The 19,130-nt window shown below is 37.3% G+C and overlaps 1 protein-coding gene across 1 annotated transcript in view; it reads right to left on the reverse strand.

The window, feature by feature from the left end:
• Nucleotides 1-703: 703 nt before the first annotated feature.
• The window catches only part of GPR64 (G protein-coupled receptor 64), a 46,613-nt gene continuing 28,186 nt past the window's right edge, over nt 704-19,130 (reverse strand). The window contains exons 14-27 of the mRNA XM_009878038.1: nt 18,278-18,996; nt 17,286-17,487; nt 16,791-16,947; nt 14,350-14,499; nt 14,004-14,126; nt 12,801-12,846; nt 12,597-12,700; nt 11,902-12,026; nt 10,797-11,065; nt 9,907-10,006; nt 9,280-9,554; nt 8,413-8,514; nt 7,323-7,475; nt 704-879 (exon numbers count right to left, since the gene is read on the reverse strand). Coding sequence (XP_009876340.1) covers nt 704-879; nt 7,323-7,475; nt 8,413-8,514; nt 9,280-9,554; nt 9,907-10,006; nt 10,797-11,065; nt 11,902-12,026; nt 12,597-12,700; nt 12,801-12,846; nt 14,004-14,126; nt 14,350-14,499; nt 16,791-16,947; nt 17,286-17,487; nt 18,278-18,996 — 2,701 coding nt within the window. The remainder of the gene's footprint in view (nt 880-7,322; nt 7,476-8,412; nt 8,515-9,279; nt 9,555-9,906; nt 10,007-10,796; nt 11,066-11,901; nt 12,027-12,596; nt 12,701-12,800; nt 12,847-14,003; nt 14,127-14,349; nt 14,500-16,790; nt 16,948-17,285; nt 17,488-18,277; nt 18,997-19,130) is intronic.

The following is a 19,130-nucleotide window of genomic DNA, read 5'->3' on the forward strand; positions in this document are numbered from 1 at the left end:
GATCGATAGTGTTTTTATTTACAGTTCTGTATCTAGTGAATACATTTAAACCACTGTTAAGTGATTTCACTTACTGAACAAATTTTGTGTCATTCTATGTTAAAGTTAATTATCTCACTTAAAGAAAAATGCAAACTTACAATAAAAGTTAAAACAAAATACAAATTACTTTTCTATACACAGGAATATTTAAATTTATATTACAAGAAATAAATATGAAGTATCGTTAAGATGCTTAAAGGCTGATATTTTTCTGTTCATGTACAGAGTTTGCTACTACAACACACAAAAAGCTGAAGACAGTGTAGCTAATATTTTTAAAGCCAATATCGTTTGTACACACAAGTTGTAACTTCCTACATTTATACAATACTACTATGCATTATATCCAGATAAACTTTGTTGTAATGAAAAAAGTCTAAACAAAACTTTCCTTTAAGTGTAAAAAAACAACATCAAAAACCCTCTAATGAAGAATCAAAATGAAAACATGACAGCTGTAATCTGACATCCAAGATACCTTGTCAAAATAGTAGCTTCAGGTTTTTTGTTAGTAATTGTCCTTGCCAATCCATTGCATGGCTGCCTTGAAGTTCCAGTACAATATATTAAATAAAATCAGTTCTTGGTCTGCTCACATTATGTAAAACTGTTAAAGTAAATCTCTACTCCACACTGCAAAACAATGTGCTGTTTAGGGAAATCACATTTTCTCAATGAAAGTTAGGCTTCCCCTCTTTGAAGTCCTTCTATGGCTTTTTTGGCTCCCTGTATCATCCTTTTCTTGAAGCACAAGTTGTTTGCCTGAAAAGTCATGGAGACACACATCACCATTCTGTACACTGAAAGAAACACCATTCTTCTCACTGGAAAGATGGCCTGTTGAAACAAAAAAAGGGCATCCCCTATGAGAAAGGTTCAGAATCAAGTTTCCCATGTTTTTTCAGTCACTGTAGGGAGTTAATGCACTCTCGTTTAATCCCTGCAATGATTTCAAAATGTGGATTTCTCTGTACATATTCTGTATATATTTCTTTTCCTGCATGAAATCAGTAAGAGATTTCAGAGATGTTAATATATTTGTATGCATTAGGATTCCATACTTTAAGCAGTGAAGATCACAATCCTCCGAATGTAGACTTTGACATGGAATAAGTATCACTAGATAAGATGCAAAATACTTCTCATTGGAATGGACTGCCCAGGGAAGTGGTGAAGTCACCATCCCTGGAGGTTTTAAGGAGAGGCTGGATGTGCCGTGGTCTGGCCAGTGGGGTGGTGTTGGGTCATAGGCTGGACTTGATGACCTCAGAGGTCTTTTCCAGCCTCAACAATTCTGTGATTTTGTGATTCTAGTTTTGCTTTTACAAGTTAAGTTTAAAAGGTTTAAAAGGTTTGCCATGCACCTGAAACAAGAAGGTGTTTGAGAGAACTTCCTTTGAAAGATGCTCGACTTGCAGCAATTACTTCTGGAGGATAATCAGAATATGGCCTAGGTCTAGTCTTTGGCCTAAACCATATTTAGACTGAGAATCTTACACATTCAGGTTAATCTACACTGAACATGTACAAGGCATTTGCTGCTGTCCCACACAACATTCTTGTCTCCAAATTGGAGAGACATGGATTTGATGGATGGACCACTTAGTCTTGGTGGATAAGGAATTGGCTGAATGGTCACACTCAAAGACTTGTGGTCAACAGCTCGATGTCCAAGTGGAGACCAGTGACAAGTGGTGTTCCACAAGGGTCAGCACTGGGACCAGTGCTGTTTAACATCTTTGTCAGTGACATGGACGGTGGGATTGAGTGCACCTTTGGCGAGTTTGCTGACAACACCAAGCTGTGTGGTGCGGTCAACATGCTGGAGAGAAGTGATCCCATGCAGAGGGACCTTGACAGGCTTGTCAAGTGAAGTTCAGCAAGGCCAAGTGCAAAGTCCTGCACCTGGGTCCGGGCAATCCCAAGCATGATGAGTGGATAGAGAGCAGTCCTGCAGACAAGGACTTGGTGGTGTTGGTGGATGAAAAACTGAGTATGAACCAGCAATGTGTGCTCAGAGCCCAGAAGGCCAGTCACATCCTGGGCTGCATGAAAAGAAACATGGCCAGTAGGTCAAGGGAGATGATTCTCTTCCTCTACTCTGCTCTGGTAAGACCCCACCTGGAGCACCGTGCCCAGCTCTGGAGCCCCCAAAGAAGGACACGGCCTTGTTAGAGTTCAGAGGAGGGCCAGAAGATGATCAGAGGGCTGGAACTGTACTAATGCTATTGGAGGGCCTGGAACTGTACTGGAACTGAACATCAGAGGGCTGGAACTGTACTAATGCTATTGTTCCATAATAAATAACTGTGAAATTGCCAAATATGCCTGAGCTTCCTCGGTGATAAACAGAGCTATCTGGTAATAAAGAAGGCAATTATAAAGAAATTCAGACCTTGGATGTGTATGAAGCAGAAGTCAATGTTTGCTGCTTCAGTTTCATGCCATGTGTAAGACAGGCTAAGCCAGTGCACCACATCTGCTTTCTTCCAGCTGCCCATCTCCATGGTTCCTTCTCCCCTTTCCACATTATGTCCTGCTTTGTACCAGCACATCTACTTGTGTGCCCACACAGTGACCTGGGGTTGCTTGCAAGGGTGGCTTTCACCTGGTTTTGTGACTTGGCCCAGGGGATGACAGACCACATGGGATCCTTTTGCAGGCTGAGAGAGTTGGGTTGTTCAGCCTGGAAAAGATAAGGCTCTGGGGAGACCTTACAGTGGCCTTCCAGTACCTAAAGGGGGCCTACAGGAAAGCTGAGGAGGGGCTGTTCACAAGGGCTTGAAGCAACAGAATGAGAGGCAATGGTTTTAAACTGGAACAGGGTAGATTTTGATTAGATATTAGAAAGAAATTATTTTCTGTGAGGGTAGTGAGACACTGGAACAGGTTCTCCAGAGAGGTTGTGGACGCACTCCCCCTGGCAGTGTCCAAGGCCAGGCTGGATGGAGCTTTGAGCAACCTGGTCTAGTGGGAGGTGTCCCTGCCCATGGCAGGGGCAGTTTGGACTGGTTTATCCTTATGGTCCCTTCCAACCCCAACTGTTCTATGATTCTATAACACCACCACTGACTGAAGTCTATTAATGAAATGCTGCACAAATGCTCGTTTCACTGAATAGCATCTCCTACCTCTATGCATCACATTATAGATAATTTTGATGAGAATAAGGTGGGTTTTTTTACAGTAAGTATTTGTGAAAGTGTTTCTGATTGGATTTTTTTTTTTCAAGTCAGGTTTAAAAGATCTGCCAGGACCCTGGCACCATATGTATCATATCAATAGGAGCAAAATACAAGGAATACCATGATGGGGAAACAAAAACCAGAACTAGTATTTCTTTTAGTAGGGGATCAGTTTGTTAAACACTAAGAAATGAGTTCACAAACACAGATGCAGAGCTGTCATTTATCATTTATACCAGAAATAGAATTAATAAATACATAAAGCATCAAAGTTTGCTGTTTGTGTTAATATTCACAACACTTCATATACAAACATCATCACGATTCAGTAGATTTCAGTAAGTCTACTGAAAAGACATAACAGTGAAGGTAGAAACTGCTTGCAGTTTATGGTTTTAGGAGGAAAAACACTGATGAGAAACCTCTAGGCATTGAAAGATGACTCTTATTACAGGGATCAAAGTCTGAACCTCTCTAGTACACCTGGATTCAGTCCATCAAATACCTCAAATATCTTGGAGCAGCTTTGGCTCTGTCCTGCCCTTTTACTCTCTCACTACCTCAAGCTTCTGAACCCTTCCCGAAGGAGCAGGACCACATTATAGGATGCTATTCAACTGTTTCTTGTTGAGGTCACCACAGGGAGAAGTATTTGGTGACGTCCCTTCCCTGTACTTAATCCCTCTGCAGAAAGGATCCTGCTGCTTGAGTGGCTGGGCTGGACTACTTTTGGGCCCAAGCCCACAAGTACACAGGTTTACTATCAGTTTACCCAAACACTTCCTCTAGAAACTAATTCTCCACTGTAGGCAGACTTCATACCGTTCAGCAGTTATCCTGCTGATTCAAGCAGATGTCAGCATATCAGCTGCATTCAAGTCTCACTGGCAAACTTTTCTTTGGAATGAGAGATAGTGGGTTTTTTAATGGGATGCAAACATGTATTTCTACCTCATAAAGCTTACTACAAGTTTGAAAATGTAATGAATATAACAAACATCTCAGCATGGTAGTTTAAGGTAGTGGGTTTGTGGTGATGGCTGTCAAAACAAAACTCACAAATTCCATGCCAAACTACTGAACTGCCACTGAACTTTCCACAAAATGGAAGCAATGACCCAACAAATTTTGCAAAATCTCTTAAATATAAAGTCTAATATTTAATTATTAATCTAAAAGGCCATCAAGGACTTTATGTAAACATGATAGGATAAGCAGAAGAGCTTTGTTAATCAATTCAAATCAGACAAAGACGGACGTGACAGAAAATAACCATACTTGCTGACACTGTAACTGTGCATATATAGTTGTTTAACTCCCTGCCTGACTACAACTGTATTATTTTAGGACTGTTCAAAATAGCTATGCCCTAGTGTCAGGGCAAAATCTGAGAAGAAAATAAGGTTATTCTGTGAACAAATTCAGAAAGGTGGTTTCTGTTCCTCAGTGAGGAAATCTGCAGGTTCGGCCATGTGATACCTAATGGCAGTTTCCCAAACATGCAAACCTGTAAGAAAAAACCCGAAAACAAGGGAATATTAGTATGCCATATAAAGATAAAGTTACACAGTCCAGTAGGCAAACAAAGCCACAGGCTATGTAGACACTCCAAACCTGACCATGGCAAGTCATTCAGTGCTGCATCTGGAATAACATTTCAATGAAAGTAGTGAGGCCCAAACCATTAAGTTTGTACAGCTCAGCACATTTATGACATAGGTTTAATCTCTAGAGCGTTTTCTTTTTGGATCTCTTTTTAAAATGAAGCATTACAGTGTTATTTCGAAGTTCTAGCTGTGAGAGCAAGGAAATCAGGTACAGCAAATTAGGTGGTCTCATGCTTCCATCTAATATGAGTCAACTACCTTCTGGAGGCATTTGCCCAGCTCTTCTGAGATATAGCTATCTCATGTTTGGAAGATGTGTAAGGAAGAAGTATAAGGAATTGCCCCAAAGAGCTTTAGTGTAAGGACCAACTTGATCCCAGCGTAAGTTTAGCCTAATTTTGTGGAGATGCTGGAGACCCAGAAGAATTATTTAGTGAAACTATGTAGGGAAGGTATCTTAGAATCCTTTTGAATGAATGGAGGATGTGGTACAGGTTCACAGCATTCCAAACATACAATACAAGAAGAGATGAGGTGGGTCATCGAAGACATGAGTTCATGAGTGCACAGGAACAAAGTTCTATCTAAGTTCTTTCAGCTTCTTTGAGAAGCTGTTGGAACAGGCTCACACTGGAAAGTTCTAACTATGTGGATAAACTAGCACCAAACTAAAGCACATCTCACAGAACTGGCATTGCTCAATGGTTTAGACCATCAATTTTGCATCTCATTCTAAAATACTACGCAAATCAACAAAAACATGTTCCAGAAAGCCACAACAGGACCATTCCCTCAGTTTCTACAACAGACAAGTTCAATAGAACATTTCTCTTATCTTTCCTTCTGTTGAGGAAAGTAGCCAAAATGCTTTTGTAGCTGTATATAAGCAGAGGTGTATATAAGGAGAGGTGGCATTTTTCATCAAAGTAACTAACATAGCTGGAAAAAACCCCACAACACATGCAGGCTTTTGTGCCTGAAAATGTCTCTCTTGGAAAGGTATTACTTCTACCTAAAAAGACTGCTTTGCTTTGTATCTGATGACAGTGAGAGTTAGTGGATTCTGGTTCTCAACTGACCTGTTAGAAAGCCATTCAGGGCATGTCTAAATGACATTTTCCTGAAGTGTTGTGATTTCTTTACAATATGCAGCCAGTATATCCCAACAGACAGTAACCTACTAGGGAAGCAGCCCATATGATTTCCATAGCTTTTACTCAGTACATCTGAGAAATTATCTGCTGAGAGTATCCCACCGATTACCTGATGTCTTCTGTCAGCATATGCCACGAAACAAAGACAACATAGCCTCTGTGAACGTGTTCTACAACTTCATATTAAACATTCTAGCTGATGGCATGACTTCTTAGCATCAACTCCTGATCAGTTGGGGAAAATACCTCAGGCATACAGGAGCAATGTCCTGTAAATTTTGCTCAGTTTAGGCTTTTATAAGTTACAGATTTAAAAGTTATTTTTATCTTTGAAAAACAGGTGGTCTTTATTGAGAGCTCAAATCAGCAGCATGACACATGTCCAGCGAGACTGTGAAAAACTAGATTATGTCCACTGAAAAAAAGTAACTTTTTAGTAAGCACATTCAGTGGCGATTCCTATCTAGTTTCCTCAGTAGACAAATAGGTCACACCAATTTTCAAGTGAAATCGATTGGAGTGTTACATACACCTGCATTTCAATGTCCCAGGACAGAGCAGAGGGCAACAGTTCAGAGGACAGTACTGCATTAGAACAGGAAAGATAGAGAATGTTACTTCTGAAGAATTGTTTCCTGCAACAAGGATATATGTCTGTTCGGCAATATTGGCCTTAGAAACCCCAGAGGGGAAATACAGAACTCTAGAGAAATACAGTTTCAATAAGTACTCCATAGTCAACAGTGAGGCAGCCCTCTCAGCAGCACTCTCTCTTCAGTGAGGAGACTTTATAAGTTACAGTCTCTATTTTATCTTATTTCTCCTCTCATAAGCAGCTTCCATGTGAGCATTCTATTAATGTTCTTTCTCCTCTCATAAGCAGCTTCCATGTGAGCATTCTATTAATGTTCTTCCTCATATTACCTCCTACATGATTTCTTTCATACTTTCAAACTATATTATTATCCTGCATTTCTTTCTTCTTCAGGCATTGTTTGTTTTAAGAAGATTTAAAATATAAAGTGTTTTAAAACATGCTTGAAGTTTATTGTCATATATCCAGGTGACAAGAAAAGCGTTAATGGCAGCTTTTGGTATGTTATTGCTCTAATAACAAGTATTACCTACTATTTGATATATAAATCAAACATTCCTACTGAGTAGGAGAAGCCTAAAACAGATGTGTGTTACTATTTGCTGGGACATTCTAAAATATTCTGACCCTATACTTAGGAGTAGTATTTTGTCAGCACTTAGCATGAAAGAGTATAGTACTTCTGTTTTAATACATGAAAAAAAATAGCTTAAGAAATAAAGTTTTCCATTATACATACCATTTCCATTCGCATGCAATGAATAATCATTATTCATTAGCAGTGTTGTAGAGTTAGTGGAGTTACTGTTTGATTGTAAGGAATTGGAAGAACTGGATACTCCTTGATTTACAGTCTGCTTCTTTAAACCATTAGTAGCAGTCCTACTCCAGTCTACAATGCATGTTACAGAAAATAGCACAATTCATACAGGCAATATATAAAAATGTAGTTAATAATGCAACTGAACTAAAATAAAACCAAGGCTTTAGCCACTATCCTCACAGTATTCTAGACAGAATTACCTTCTCCTAAGAACTGCATGATTCTTGATTTTTAAAAATATTTAAATCTAGTTCTTTTTTCTCTTGTTGCTTTTTTAATATAAGCAGCGAACTATTAGTTTTACAACTGCAGACCAAATCAGAAAAAATAACTAAAGTATACTTGATACTCTTAAGTTAAAATGTATACAGCTTTATGAGGTCAGCTATTGAACAACAAAATAACATAAAATCTTTTTTTTTTTTGGTTTAAACTATGCTTCACCTTGTTTTTGTGAAAGTCACTGGTAAAACTACTGTTGACTCAGAAGCTGGAACAAATTTTCCAGCTTTTTTTTTTTTTCTTTTTTGAATGGCCTAGGCTGGAAGGGACCTTAGAGATCATTTATAATCCAACCTCCCTGTCATGGGCAGGGACGCCTTTCAACTAGATCAGGCAACACATGGGGACTGAATGGGGATTGAACCCACAGCCTTGGTGTTATCAGCACCACACTCTAACCAAGTGAGCTAACTGGCCCCCTCATCAAAAGTCTTCTGCAAAGACAGGCCTCTATACTGCAGTGTAAGAGATCAAGTGCAGCTAACAGCTTCATGCAACAGCACATAAGCATGTAAGAACTGCATCAATTGTCACCTTTAAAGAGTATAGTAATTGTGGAGGTTTATTATACCTTGGATAATAAATTAGAACTGCAGCAACATGATTTATTATTGTTTTTTTTCTTTTAAAGTATTACAAAAATACGAGGAACTTAATACCGGGTATAAGTATTCGGAAGTAAAAAAAAATAAAAAAAAATAAAAAAAGAAATATTCATACTTACCAGAGTTTTCAGCCAGCCTGAATTTCCCACAACAGAGATACCTTCTCCACTGTTTACGGACATTTTCCTTTGTTACACAATAGAAAATAAAAATGAAGAACCCTGCAAAACAAAGCCGTAACGTTAGAGAATGTTGCAAAATTGACTTTTACTACTTCTCAATGAACAATGTTTTGGTTTTCTTTCATTTCTTTTAGATTTCTAATCAAAAATAATGACACCTTCCTTTGGTGAAAAAGTTTACAACTGCAAACACTGAGGAGTACTTTTCCCTTACACAGATAAGAGGTATCATGCACACAAACACAAGAACAACACATATAACCAAATCAACAAAGTGCATATAGTTTCCTTTACACTAAGGGTAAGTTTTTCACTACATTAACTGCATTATTGTATGTACAATTACAGTAGCTGAGTATTTACAACTGCTCTGTTGACTAGAGAAATACAGTCACTTCCAGTGCTTTCTGGTTTGCATACATTTTTAAAATTTTAATATTTATAGATGTCCTAGTTTGAGCTAAAAAGAACCAATTATGTTCAGTGATTGCACTTTTCAGCTCAGTCTCTTCTAACATGCTACTAACTTCAGAAAGTGCAGCCTCTTAGATGATTGAGCTGAAAAGTAAAATCACTGAACAGTACCATACAGAACTATAACTATAAATAGTAGCCAGCTTTCCTGTGCCTTACTGTAGCATCGCTGTAACTTAAGACTAAGGTAGAGCAGTATCATCTCTAGTTTGACATGTTAAAGCACACATCAAAATTACATCTTTATTGCTGAATCAAGAAAATGCCATTTCCAAATGTTTTGTTCATTTTATTATATGCAATGGGCTGCCAAATGAAGGAAAAACTTACCTTGCAAAGTGTTGAAAATGGTAAAGAGGTAAGTAAATACCTCATTTACTGTGAAGAACGCAAATCCCCACGTAATTCCCAACAGGAACGTGAGGCCGGCAACACTCCTAAGGTCCTGAATACTGGTTTTCCTTTGAGCACCAAGCTGTTTTTTCTTTTTGATTCGACAGAGCTGGATCAGCACAACAATGAACATGCTGATGTTTATCAGGAATATCAGGCAGAAGTATCCCACAGCGGTAATATAGAAGACAATTCTATTTTTAATCCAGCAGCTAGAACACAAGAACAGTCTGTCAACCATTATCGGGAACAGAAATTAAGTAATATAAACATGAGATAAAGATGTGGCTTGTTGCAAAGATGTAGCTTGTTGCACATGCAAACCATTTTTCCTCTTCAGTAAAATGTATTTTTCTGCCAAAGCGTAAGAGCTTTCATATAGGCAATAACCACAAAATATGTGACATACCAACCTTAATGATTCTATATTTCTGTACTGCAAAGCTACATCATTTCAAAGCTCTCCCACTGCGTCCTTCCCTTCCCCACCTCTACTTTAAAGAAAAGCAATTTTGTAGGACCTCCCTCCATCCACCCCCCAGAAAATACCTCCCTTTAACTCACAATTCATCAGGTCTGCTTATTGAAATCTTTCCAGTGGTTATAAGGCCGTAATTATCTGGTGATATTGCCAAGACAATGGACACAACTACTGCTGGTAAACCTAAAAGATTATGAACATACATGTAGGTGAAAATCATGACAAAGACAGTACTATGAGGACTTGAAATAATTATGTTTTTCTGTGAAATCTACAGCTTGTTTCTGAAATTTGTCAAATTCTGTTGACTACTAGGTGTCTGAAAGAATCTAAAAACTGGAGCAATAGGACTGCCCAGGAGCACAACTTGTAACAAAACAAGATTTCTCCACAGCTAGCTCCAAACCTTTCTGAATAAGGCAACAAATTGTTCAGGATACCTGATTTTTTTTCTTACATCTACTTTAAGAAAACAAGTCTCTTGATTTTAGTCCCTTCACTCATGTTTACTAAAGTGGCCAGAGAGAACAATCAGGTCCAGAATCTCTTCATCCCGTATCCAGCTAGATCTGTTTTAGTGCTTTTTGTTAGCAACTGTGCTACCCCAGAAATGGAATATATATACTTATTGGCATTTATTTTCAAAACACAACATGGTGCCATCCCTTTGGTTAATGGAAATGGAAATATGAACATTCAAAACTGGTTCTACTGTCCTTGCACAAGGAAAATTCATTATAAATTTGCACTGAAGCAGCCTCAGTGCAGCAGTTAGCAGGGAGCTCCCTACCTCACAAAGGTGGAATATATAAGATCAGGTTTACTGAGAGTTAATACATGTCCACTGTAAGGTCATAACTTTTAATGACTGTGCTTCATATTAATTTCTGAACTGTGTTGCATTCACTGAAATACATCGTAAGAGGATTTATCTATTTAGCATTCAAAAAGAAAAAAAAACCACAATACATACCCCAACCAATAATGCAAAATTTAAGAATGTATTTCCGTACATAGGTATTAAAGACTTTCACAAGGGCCAGATACATGTGGAAAGCTTCTAGGCCCATCCAGGTGAAGGAAACCAAGAGGAAATAGTGAAGAAATACTGCGACTGCAATGCACAGGCCTCGTGTATCATACAGTGCAATCCATGAGTCAAGCAGGAAAACTAGGTTGAGTAGAAGTAATGCAGCACACAGCTGAATAAGGATTTTGGAGGGGTAGTCTCTCCGGATTTTCCTCAAAAAAAAAACCAAATTAGTGAGATGACATCAATTGTCCATGGATTCCTGGCTTACTTCCAAAAATGCCAAGAAAAATATTATTTAATGTATTTTCATTCGTATATGATGCTTCATATATTGCATTTGTGCATGGAGAGAGTAGTTTACAAAAGATTTCCAAATTAACAGTCTGTATGAATACAGTTAGTTATAACAAGGTTACATAAATTCAAACAATAACTTAGATTCTTAGAGTTTAGTACCATGATTATTTTTTTACATTGTATGTTGGACTTCTTGCTATGGTACTTTCAAAAAACAAAACATGATTGTTCTTCATTGCTGAGCTAGACTAGGCTTTTCCTGGGCTTCTAAAGCCTTGATAGAGACAAGTCCTTGATGCTAAGATAATGTGAGAATAAATGTATGCTGAATAACTTCGAGGAGGATTTCCAAAACATAGTATAGAGGATTCAATAGTTAATGCTCAAACCTAAGAAAAAGTTCTGGCAAACAATGAAGAATACAAATGCATTTATAAATGCTGTAATTCTGCATTTCTCTACGTATGCTGTATCTTAAACACATTCCTTCACACTCCTATTATGATAATCCATTATAATCCATTATAAAATATTTAAGAGTGCTACTTCACTTCTTACTACACAGAGCCTCACGATTAATTCACTTGGCCACTTCTGTAGACTGAATCAACATCCTCCTGGTAAACTGGACAAATTTGTGCATTATTAATGGAGACAGAATCTGTAATTATTGGAAAGAACTTCGCATTGAAGACTACAAGCAATAATAACTGAAGAATAATGGGAGGTTAGTTGAACAGGTACTTACTCAAAGGCTATGTAAGTCACAAGAGTAACAGAAAGAAAAATTGCAGAGAGGCCACAGCCTATATAGGATATGAAAGTCAGTACCAATTCTTGTGTGGGATTCAAAGGAGGATTTCCGTACAAGTTCTGAAATGGAAACAGAAGTTATTAATTTCAGAGAACGTGTTTATTAAATGGAAAAAGATTTTAAAAAAAAAAACCCACCTCAAAATATACCTTTCTCTCTGCAATTACACACTCACACACACAAAAGACGAAACAGTTCTTTTCATCTTGGATCTTATAAAAGGTTAACTGAAAAAGAGAAAAGCCAGTCTAGTCCTTCTAGGAGCAGTGACTTGGACTCAATGGGTCCCTTACAACTTGAGATATTCTGTGATTCTAATTGTAAAACGCCATTTGATTGAAAACTTGGTTCAAATGTGATTTATCTTAATTTTATTTCCTACAACATGAACAACTGCATAAATGTAAAAGCTGCAGTTTAATAAGCACTTAAGGAATTTTTTACTCCAATGGAACTCATGGGTCCTCGTTCAATAAGCAGTTTAAGCATGTGACTAATTGTATGATGCTATGTACTGAAGTAAGCAGAACCTGAGTAGTATTTCATAGGTGGCATGTGCTTACTTCGTTTGCTTAAGATAACATATGCTTAAACTCAGGGTAAGATAGCATAATTTTTAAACTAATTACCATCAAAACTGCAAAGCTTGTGAGGTGGTTGCATGAACAGACTGTTTCATTTACTCTACTTTCTTTAACTATGCAGCCTTCATATGACCAGCCTCCATGTCCACCTGTTACAGAAAACAACTTTGTTATGCATAAAAGAATTTATTTATATTGATTTAACATAGCTAAAACAGCATGATAAATTGGGTGATATCAAGTACTTACCATTTTTATTAAAGTCCCAAAAAACACATCTAACTGTTGAATTTTCCTGTTTAGGAGGTGGGGGGAGGGAAAAAAAAGATGCTTTACTAAACTGTGATCTTATGATCAAGGAATTTATGAATTATGTACAAATGCAAGCAAGAATAAATACTATATCCAGCAAATACATCTGGTTTATATGAAGGCAAAATGAATTTAGGTGCACAGAACAGAATAATATTGCACATGCATGTGAAAATATGCTGAAGAAATTTGAAGTCACCACACAGGAGATTGCACTTATGCTTATGCTAAGATTCTGTTCCTGGTAGAACATTATGAATGCTCTTTCATTGTCTTCCTGTACTGTACAAGTTCTTGGGATTTCCCATACTTCCTGGTTTTCTAAGTATCAAGAATATGACCACACAAAGAAATGAAAAAACTTCTTTCTTTGCAAACATTTGATCACTTTGTATTACTATGATGTTAAAGATTTACATATAGATTGCCCATATACACATAAAAATCCTAAAAATAGTAGCAGTAATACACTATAATTCTATAATGCCATGAATACTAATACTTCAACAGTTATATCTCAAAATTCAGTATTTTATCAATACAAGTAAAGATTACACTAAGCTTCAGGTGCATTAATGGAATCCCTACATTTTTAGTTTATATTTTAGTATTTTAAATTAAATTTAGCATTTTAAATTAAATACTTCTAAGATATGAGATGGAAGATTTTAATCCTTGATGCTCAATTCGGAAAGAAATGCTGTATATGAGCCCTAATACTTCCAGATGACACATTCTCGTGTTCCAGTTTAAGGAACAACATTCTCTCTAATAAAAAAAAGATTTCTATTGCTTTCTGGCCATGCAGCATGTACAGATGTCATGGCTGCAACATCATCGTAGCAACCCTCACTGTCAGGCTTTCATCTAGGAGTTTATATTCTTTGAAGAATAAAACAGAAGGGTAGGTAGGAAAGATAAAAAAATGGATGAGTGAGTGAGTGATAAAGCAAAATTACCTGAAACCATTTGAGAACAAAAATTTACGCCAGTGATAAATAAGCAACGATGAGTGATTTTTGAAAGTCCATAGAGAGATGAAATGTCTACATTAGTAAAGCAGAACCTGTATTCTTAGTATAGTACTTGTATAGAGGCAACAAAATTTTACTTTAAAGTCTGCCAAAATGTAAATCATACCTGACTGGGTTTGATATTCTGTAAAGTGACTGTAACGTTTGCTTTTAAGTTGCTAATCGTGAGGTTAGCAACACTTGATGATATGACATTGCTGATTAAAGATGCATTCTTCAAGGACAGATCCTGCAATGACAAAAAAGAATCAGATTCTAAAATCTTGAAGGAAACAATAATAGAATACGCCATCCACAAGCTCAGTTGAGCTGAATGAGCCCTGGACGAAAACAATTACTTCTTTAAATCAGGGAGTTTCAAAATGTGTTTTGTGGGAAAAAACTCCATTCATATTTTATTTTACTCTAGGCCTGAATTTAAAACCCTTAAGAATGGAGGATCAAAAAGATACCTGGAATACAGTGGTCTTTTTAAAGAAGTTGAATATAATTCTAGAAGCCGAGTCCAACTCTTCAGGTGGTAAATCTGTCAGCAACGATGAAGGAAGTGTAATTGATCCGAGATTATTTAAATCATGAATGGCATTAAAGCCTAAAGAGATCTGAAAAATAAATGCAAAGATTATGCTTCATTTCAGTCACTAAAGAAAATTAAATGTTGATTTATTTTCAGTTTACAACTTAGAAATACGTATCTCTGTAACTGAAAATACTACGGCTTCACCCATTTGCTTACAGGGACAGAACACATCACTGTGGTGGATAATATTGATTTGAAAAAAGTGAACAGCAACAACTCTGGCAGGTCAACATAACTGTGGAAGGAGAATAACATTTCATGGCACAGAAGCCTGCAAAGGCAAAGAATTTTTACAGTCCATATGGGGTATGTCAGAATTCAGAAAGGCTGTAAATAGCCATGATTGGTCAATAGGTTTTCAAGTACAGTAGGTTAAGCAGAATCTAAGAACACAAACCCTAACTTTACAATTGAGGGAGCTGGGACTGTTCGGTTTGATGAAGCGGAGGCTGAGGGGGGATCTCATCATGCTCCACAATTACTTAAAAGGACGTTGTAGAGAGGTTGATGCTGGTCTCTTCTCACAGGTAATTAGGGACAGAACCAAAGGGAATAGTTGCAAGTTGCAACAGGGCAAGTTTAGGCTGGACATTAGGAAGAAATTCTACACAAAAAGAGTGGTCAGACACTGGAACAGACTGCCTAGGGAGGTGATTGAGTCGCCACCCCTGGATGTGTTCAAGTGTCGTTTAGATGTGGTGTGGGGTGATATGGTTTAGGGGTGAACTTGTAGTGTAGGGTTAATGGTTGGACTCGATGATCCCAAGGGTCTTTTCCAACCTGAATTGTTCTATGATTCTATGATCATCTGGCAAGAATGACAAAAATAAACTGGATAAGCTGCAATTCAGGTATCTCAAGAGCTTAGTGTTCTAACATTATAAAAAAAAATCTGAACCAGTCTTCTGTGATGTACTTATAGGACAGGGAGCTTTGTTTAGTACAAAATCTCTAACATTTTCTTGTCACGCATTAGTCACTTTCCATACAAATATCACATCAGAGTTCCTGAGAGACATTAAACATCAGCAGAACTGAAGAAAGAAACTATCTGGGTGGTATTCTAAGAATGACTGTAGTAGGAATAACAGCTCCCCACAGTTCTCCAACACTATGGTTTAACTTTTCTGTTTAGACTTGTGGTCTTCAAATGTTTTTGATCAGGAACCCCCTAAAATTTTTTTGAGCATGCACTTCAAAATATATGTTTATAAGTTACATGCACATACTACTGTACCAATACATTATGCACGTTATAAAATGTAGAAAAAAAATTAAAAGAGATAAAGACTAAACATTATATTTTTAAAAATGTAATTTTTATTTATCAGTTATGTAGAAAAATATGTTCTTCCTGCACCCCAATGGACTGTCATGTGCATGCCCTCGGGTACTCCCAAATCAATTCGATAAAAATACTCCTGCTGCTCTGGTTTGAAGTAGATGATATTTGTTGAAAATTCTCTGTATTTCATTGCCAGTGCCATGACATTTCCAGAAAAATATTACTTAGCAGATAGCTGTTTTTCAGCACTTCCACTTCCTAGTCACCTCATGTTCACACACCACATTTTGTATTGAAAACACAAAAGAACTCAAATGTTAGCATTTTACATAATTTTCAGTATCACAGAACAGTTCCAGTTCCACTACCTGTGGCTCACAATACATTAAGCTATTTCCTTCTTTGAGAGGACAGAATGTGCCAACATTTGCCCAGAACTTTCCATCCCTCCTTACTTAAGCCTCCAAGTCTGGTGTTTTCCCAATTATTTTCTCCACCAGGAGGAGGGTTCTGAGTGAGACAAAGTGGACCCAAACTTTCTAAGCACTTGTTCTTGGCAAGACCAACTAGCCATGAGCGACAAATATATGAATGTCATTATCCAGCAACATAATAGTTCTTTCCTGTAACCTCCTGCAATTAATCTTCTTCTAACAGATTAAGCCATCTGGCAACACTACTTGACATATCTCAGCACTGTCAGGGTGGGTGGTCACATGACTCATGATTCAGGGATTTTGAGGCCAAGCAGTCTGTCTATTCTGGTGTTCTGGCTGTACCCTCTCTAACAGCTTATTAGCCAAATGCCAGTTTATGCTAAGTCTGTTGTTTATTTACACAACAGAAAAGGAAAAGAAATACTGTGGAGGGCTTAAAAAAACAAAGTATTTTTCTCTGAAACTAACATGAACAAAAGATCCTGCCTTTGTGACATAAATACAGAACAAACTCATCTTACATACAAATACAAACCCGTAAATATGAAATGTTCGAGAATTTTTAAGTATTTAAACTTATCAGTGTTTAACCTGGAGATCAGGTGAGTCCTGGACAGCAAAAGACATTTGGTTGGAGCGCATGCCGTTGGTTTTGACAACTGCCAGAGCCAAGGAAGGGGAGGCAAAATCAGCAAACGTTTCTGAAAAGTTCAGTTTTAATCCAATATAATCCACCACTTTTATAATTCTGTTAAGAAAAAGAGATACTCAGTATTACCAAGCACATACATTCAAAATTCTCATGCAAGTTGTGGTTAAGGAGCAGCAGTCCAAACGTAGTGTATAATACAGCTGCCTCTGCTCACTTAATGTTGTGTCAACACAAAAAAAATACTGTCTGCCACGGCACTGTATTACAGTAGAGCTGGTAATGTTAGAATGATACTCCTTCCATTTTGTGTAAGTACATTAAAGAACAAGAAGTATTCTCTTGGATTACGGTTATGAAAAAATGAAACTTGCTGAAGCCAATTTATCAAGACAGTCAATACAAAGCACCTTTTATCTACTGCCAGACTGACCTACCTGTTAGAAATTCGAGGTGGTAATGGCTGAGAAGCAGTCAGGACTTTGCTAACCTCACTAACCATCCTTTCTACATCTTTTGGCTCCACTCTTCCAGCTGCTAAATCATTTTCTATTTTGGACACGATTTGCTCAGCTGTGGTGATACTAATGGTGGTATCTACAGAAGCTGTGTGTGTGGTAGTGGAGAGTATCTTTCCTGTGACAAAAGAAAAGTTGTGCAGCAAATGAAGTAAGTTTTGAGAAGCAGAAAAATTCAGCAGTTTTCTTGACCAACAAACCTTATCATAACGTTTAAGGTCTCTTTACATGTTCTGTGAGACAGAATCTCTTTTTCTCCCTATCAGCTACTTTGCAGTTAGCAATACTTTAAATCTTAGGAAAACATAAAGCAACGTTTCAAGTGGCCATCATTAATTTCACTTTTTATAGATTACTAAGTTCCTCACATCAGACCATTATTAAATAATCTATTATTTGGATTTTTAGCCACTGGATGCCTGAAAGGAAAATAAAAACAAGGTAAGATTAACAATTTAAGAGGAAGCTTGTAAAGATGCATACAATCTTCATAGGAAAATACATAGCCACTAAGAATATTCCTAATCAATAACAACATTTTAAGGAAGATCCATCACTGATGTGTAATATTTTAAATACTAACTTAGTATAAAAAGTAGCCACCTAGCTCTGTGATCTATTTTTTTCTACCAAAGGAACCTGTTGGGAACATAGCACAGTACCTATCTATCACAGTTACCAACTAATTTTAGGGTGAGATATATCACTCATCGTGGCCAAAGGCATCAGAATGCATTTTAAAATAAATATACAGCTCATTAAAGTTGTCTCAGGTTTTTCACAGTAATTGGAAGGTCACAGCTTCTATACATAATCTTGTTTAATGAAGTTTAAAAGCAAAGTAAGTATGTGGCATTCAACTTAAGAAAACCTAATAAAACAGTCATATTTACCTGTGCTCCTGTTAGGCAGGCTACCATGTCCATCAGCAGTAGAATGAGGATGAGAAGCTGAGACAGAATGGTTGATAGGACTAACAGTAGGGGTCAAAGTTATTGTGAAAGGAGTAGGGGGAAGAATAGGTGCTGCAGTAACTGCTTTGTTACCAGAAACAGGTTGGGTCGAATCTCTAGGAGTATGAATTTGTGCAACAGACTTAGTGGTAGATTCAAAGGGGGTAATTGCTACTGAAGGTTTGGGGGGAAGCTCAGAAGAGGAAACTGAAGAATTTTTAGTGAAACCTACAGAAGGAGAAATTGTTTTCATAGGCTTGCTAAGATATACAGCATCAGACTTAATTGAGAAAGCAGCATTGGTGACAGGTTTTGTTGCACGTGTGACCATAGTGATAGATTTATTAGAAGCTATGGAAGGAAAAGTTGTCATGGTAGGTTGAGCAAGAGACTCAGAAGAGGAAAGCGTGGTGGTATCGCTGGTGGAAGACACAGAAGTTTCAGTAGTAGACACAACAGAAGTTTCAGAGAGAGGAATTGTAGTGGGAGATGTGGAGAGAGTTCCAGAAAAAGAAATTTCTGTGACTGGTGGGATCAGTGGTCTAACTGTGGGGCTTTCTTTGGTAGAAAGCATAGTAGGGGAAAGAAAAGTATTAGATTTGAAGAAAGTCTTTTTAGGGAGAGAAGGGGGACGAGGGGAAGGAACCCATATAGAATGAGTTGGCACTTGTATAGTACTGTAAAAAAAAACAAAGGCACAGAAATGCATGTTAAACTTAACATTGTTTATGTTTTAAATAAAATGAGTTACAACAGAGGAATGTATATGAATGACATAGATATGCTACTAATAATGCATAATTTAAAATAA

The sequence above is a fragment of the Apaloderma vittatum genome, unplaced genomic scaffold (assembly GCF_000703405.1).
Source record: "Apaloderma vittatum isolate BGI_N311 unplaced genomic scaffold, ASM70340v1 scaffold10031, whole genome shotgun sequence".
In the NCBI taxonomy this organism is placed as follows: Eukaryota; Metazoa; Chordata; class Aves; order Trogoniformes; family Trogonidae; genus Apaloderma; species Apaloderma vittatum.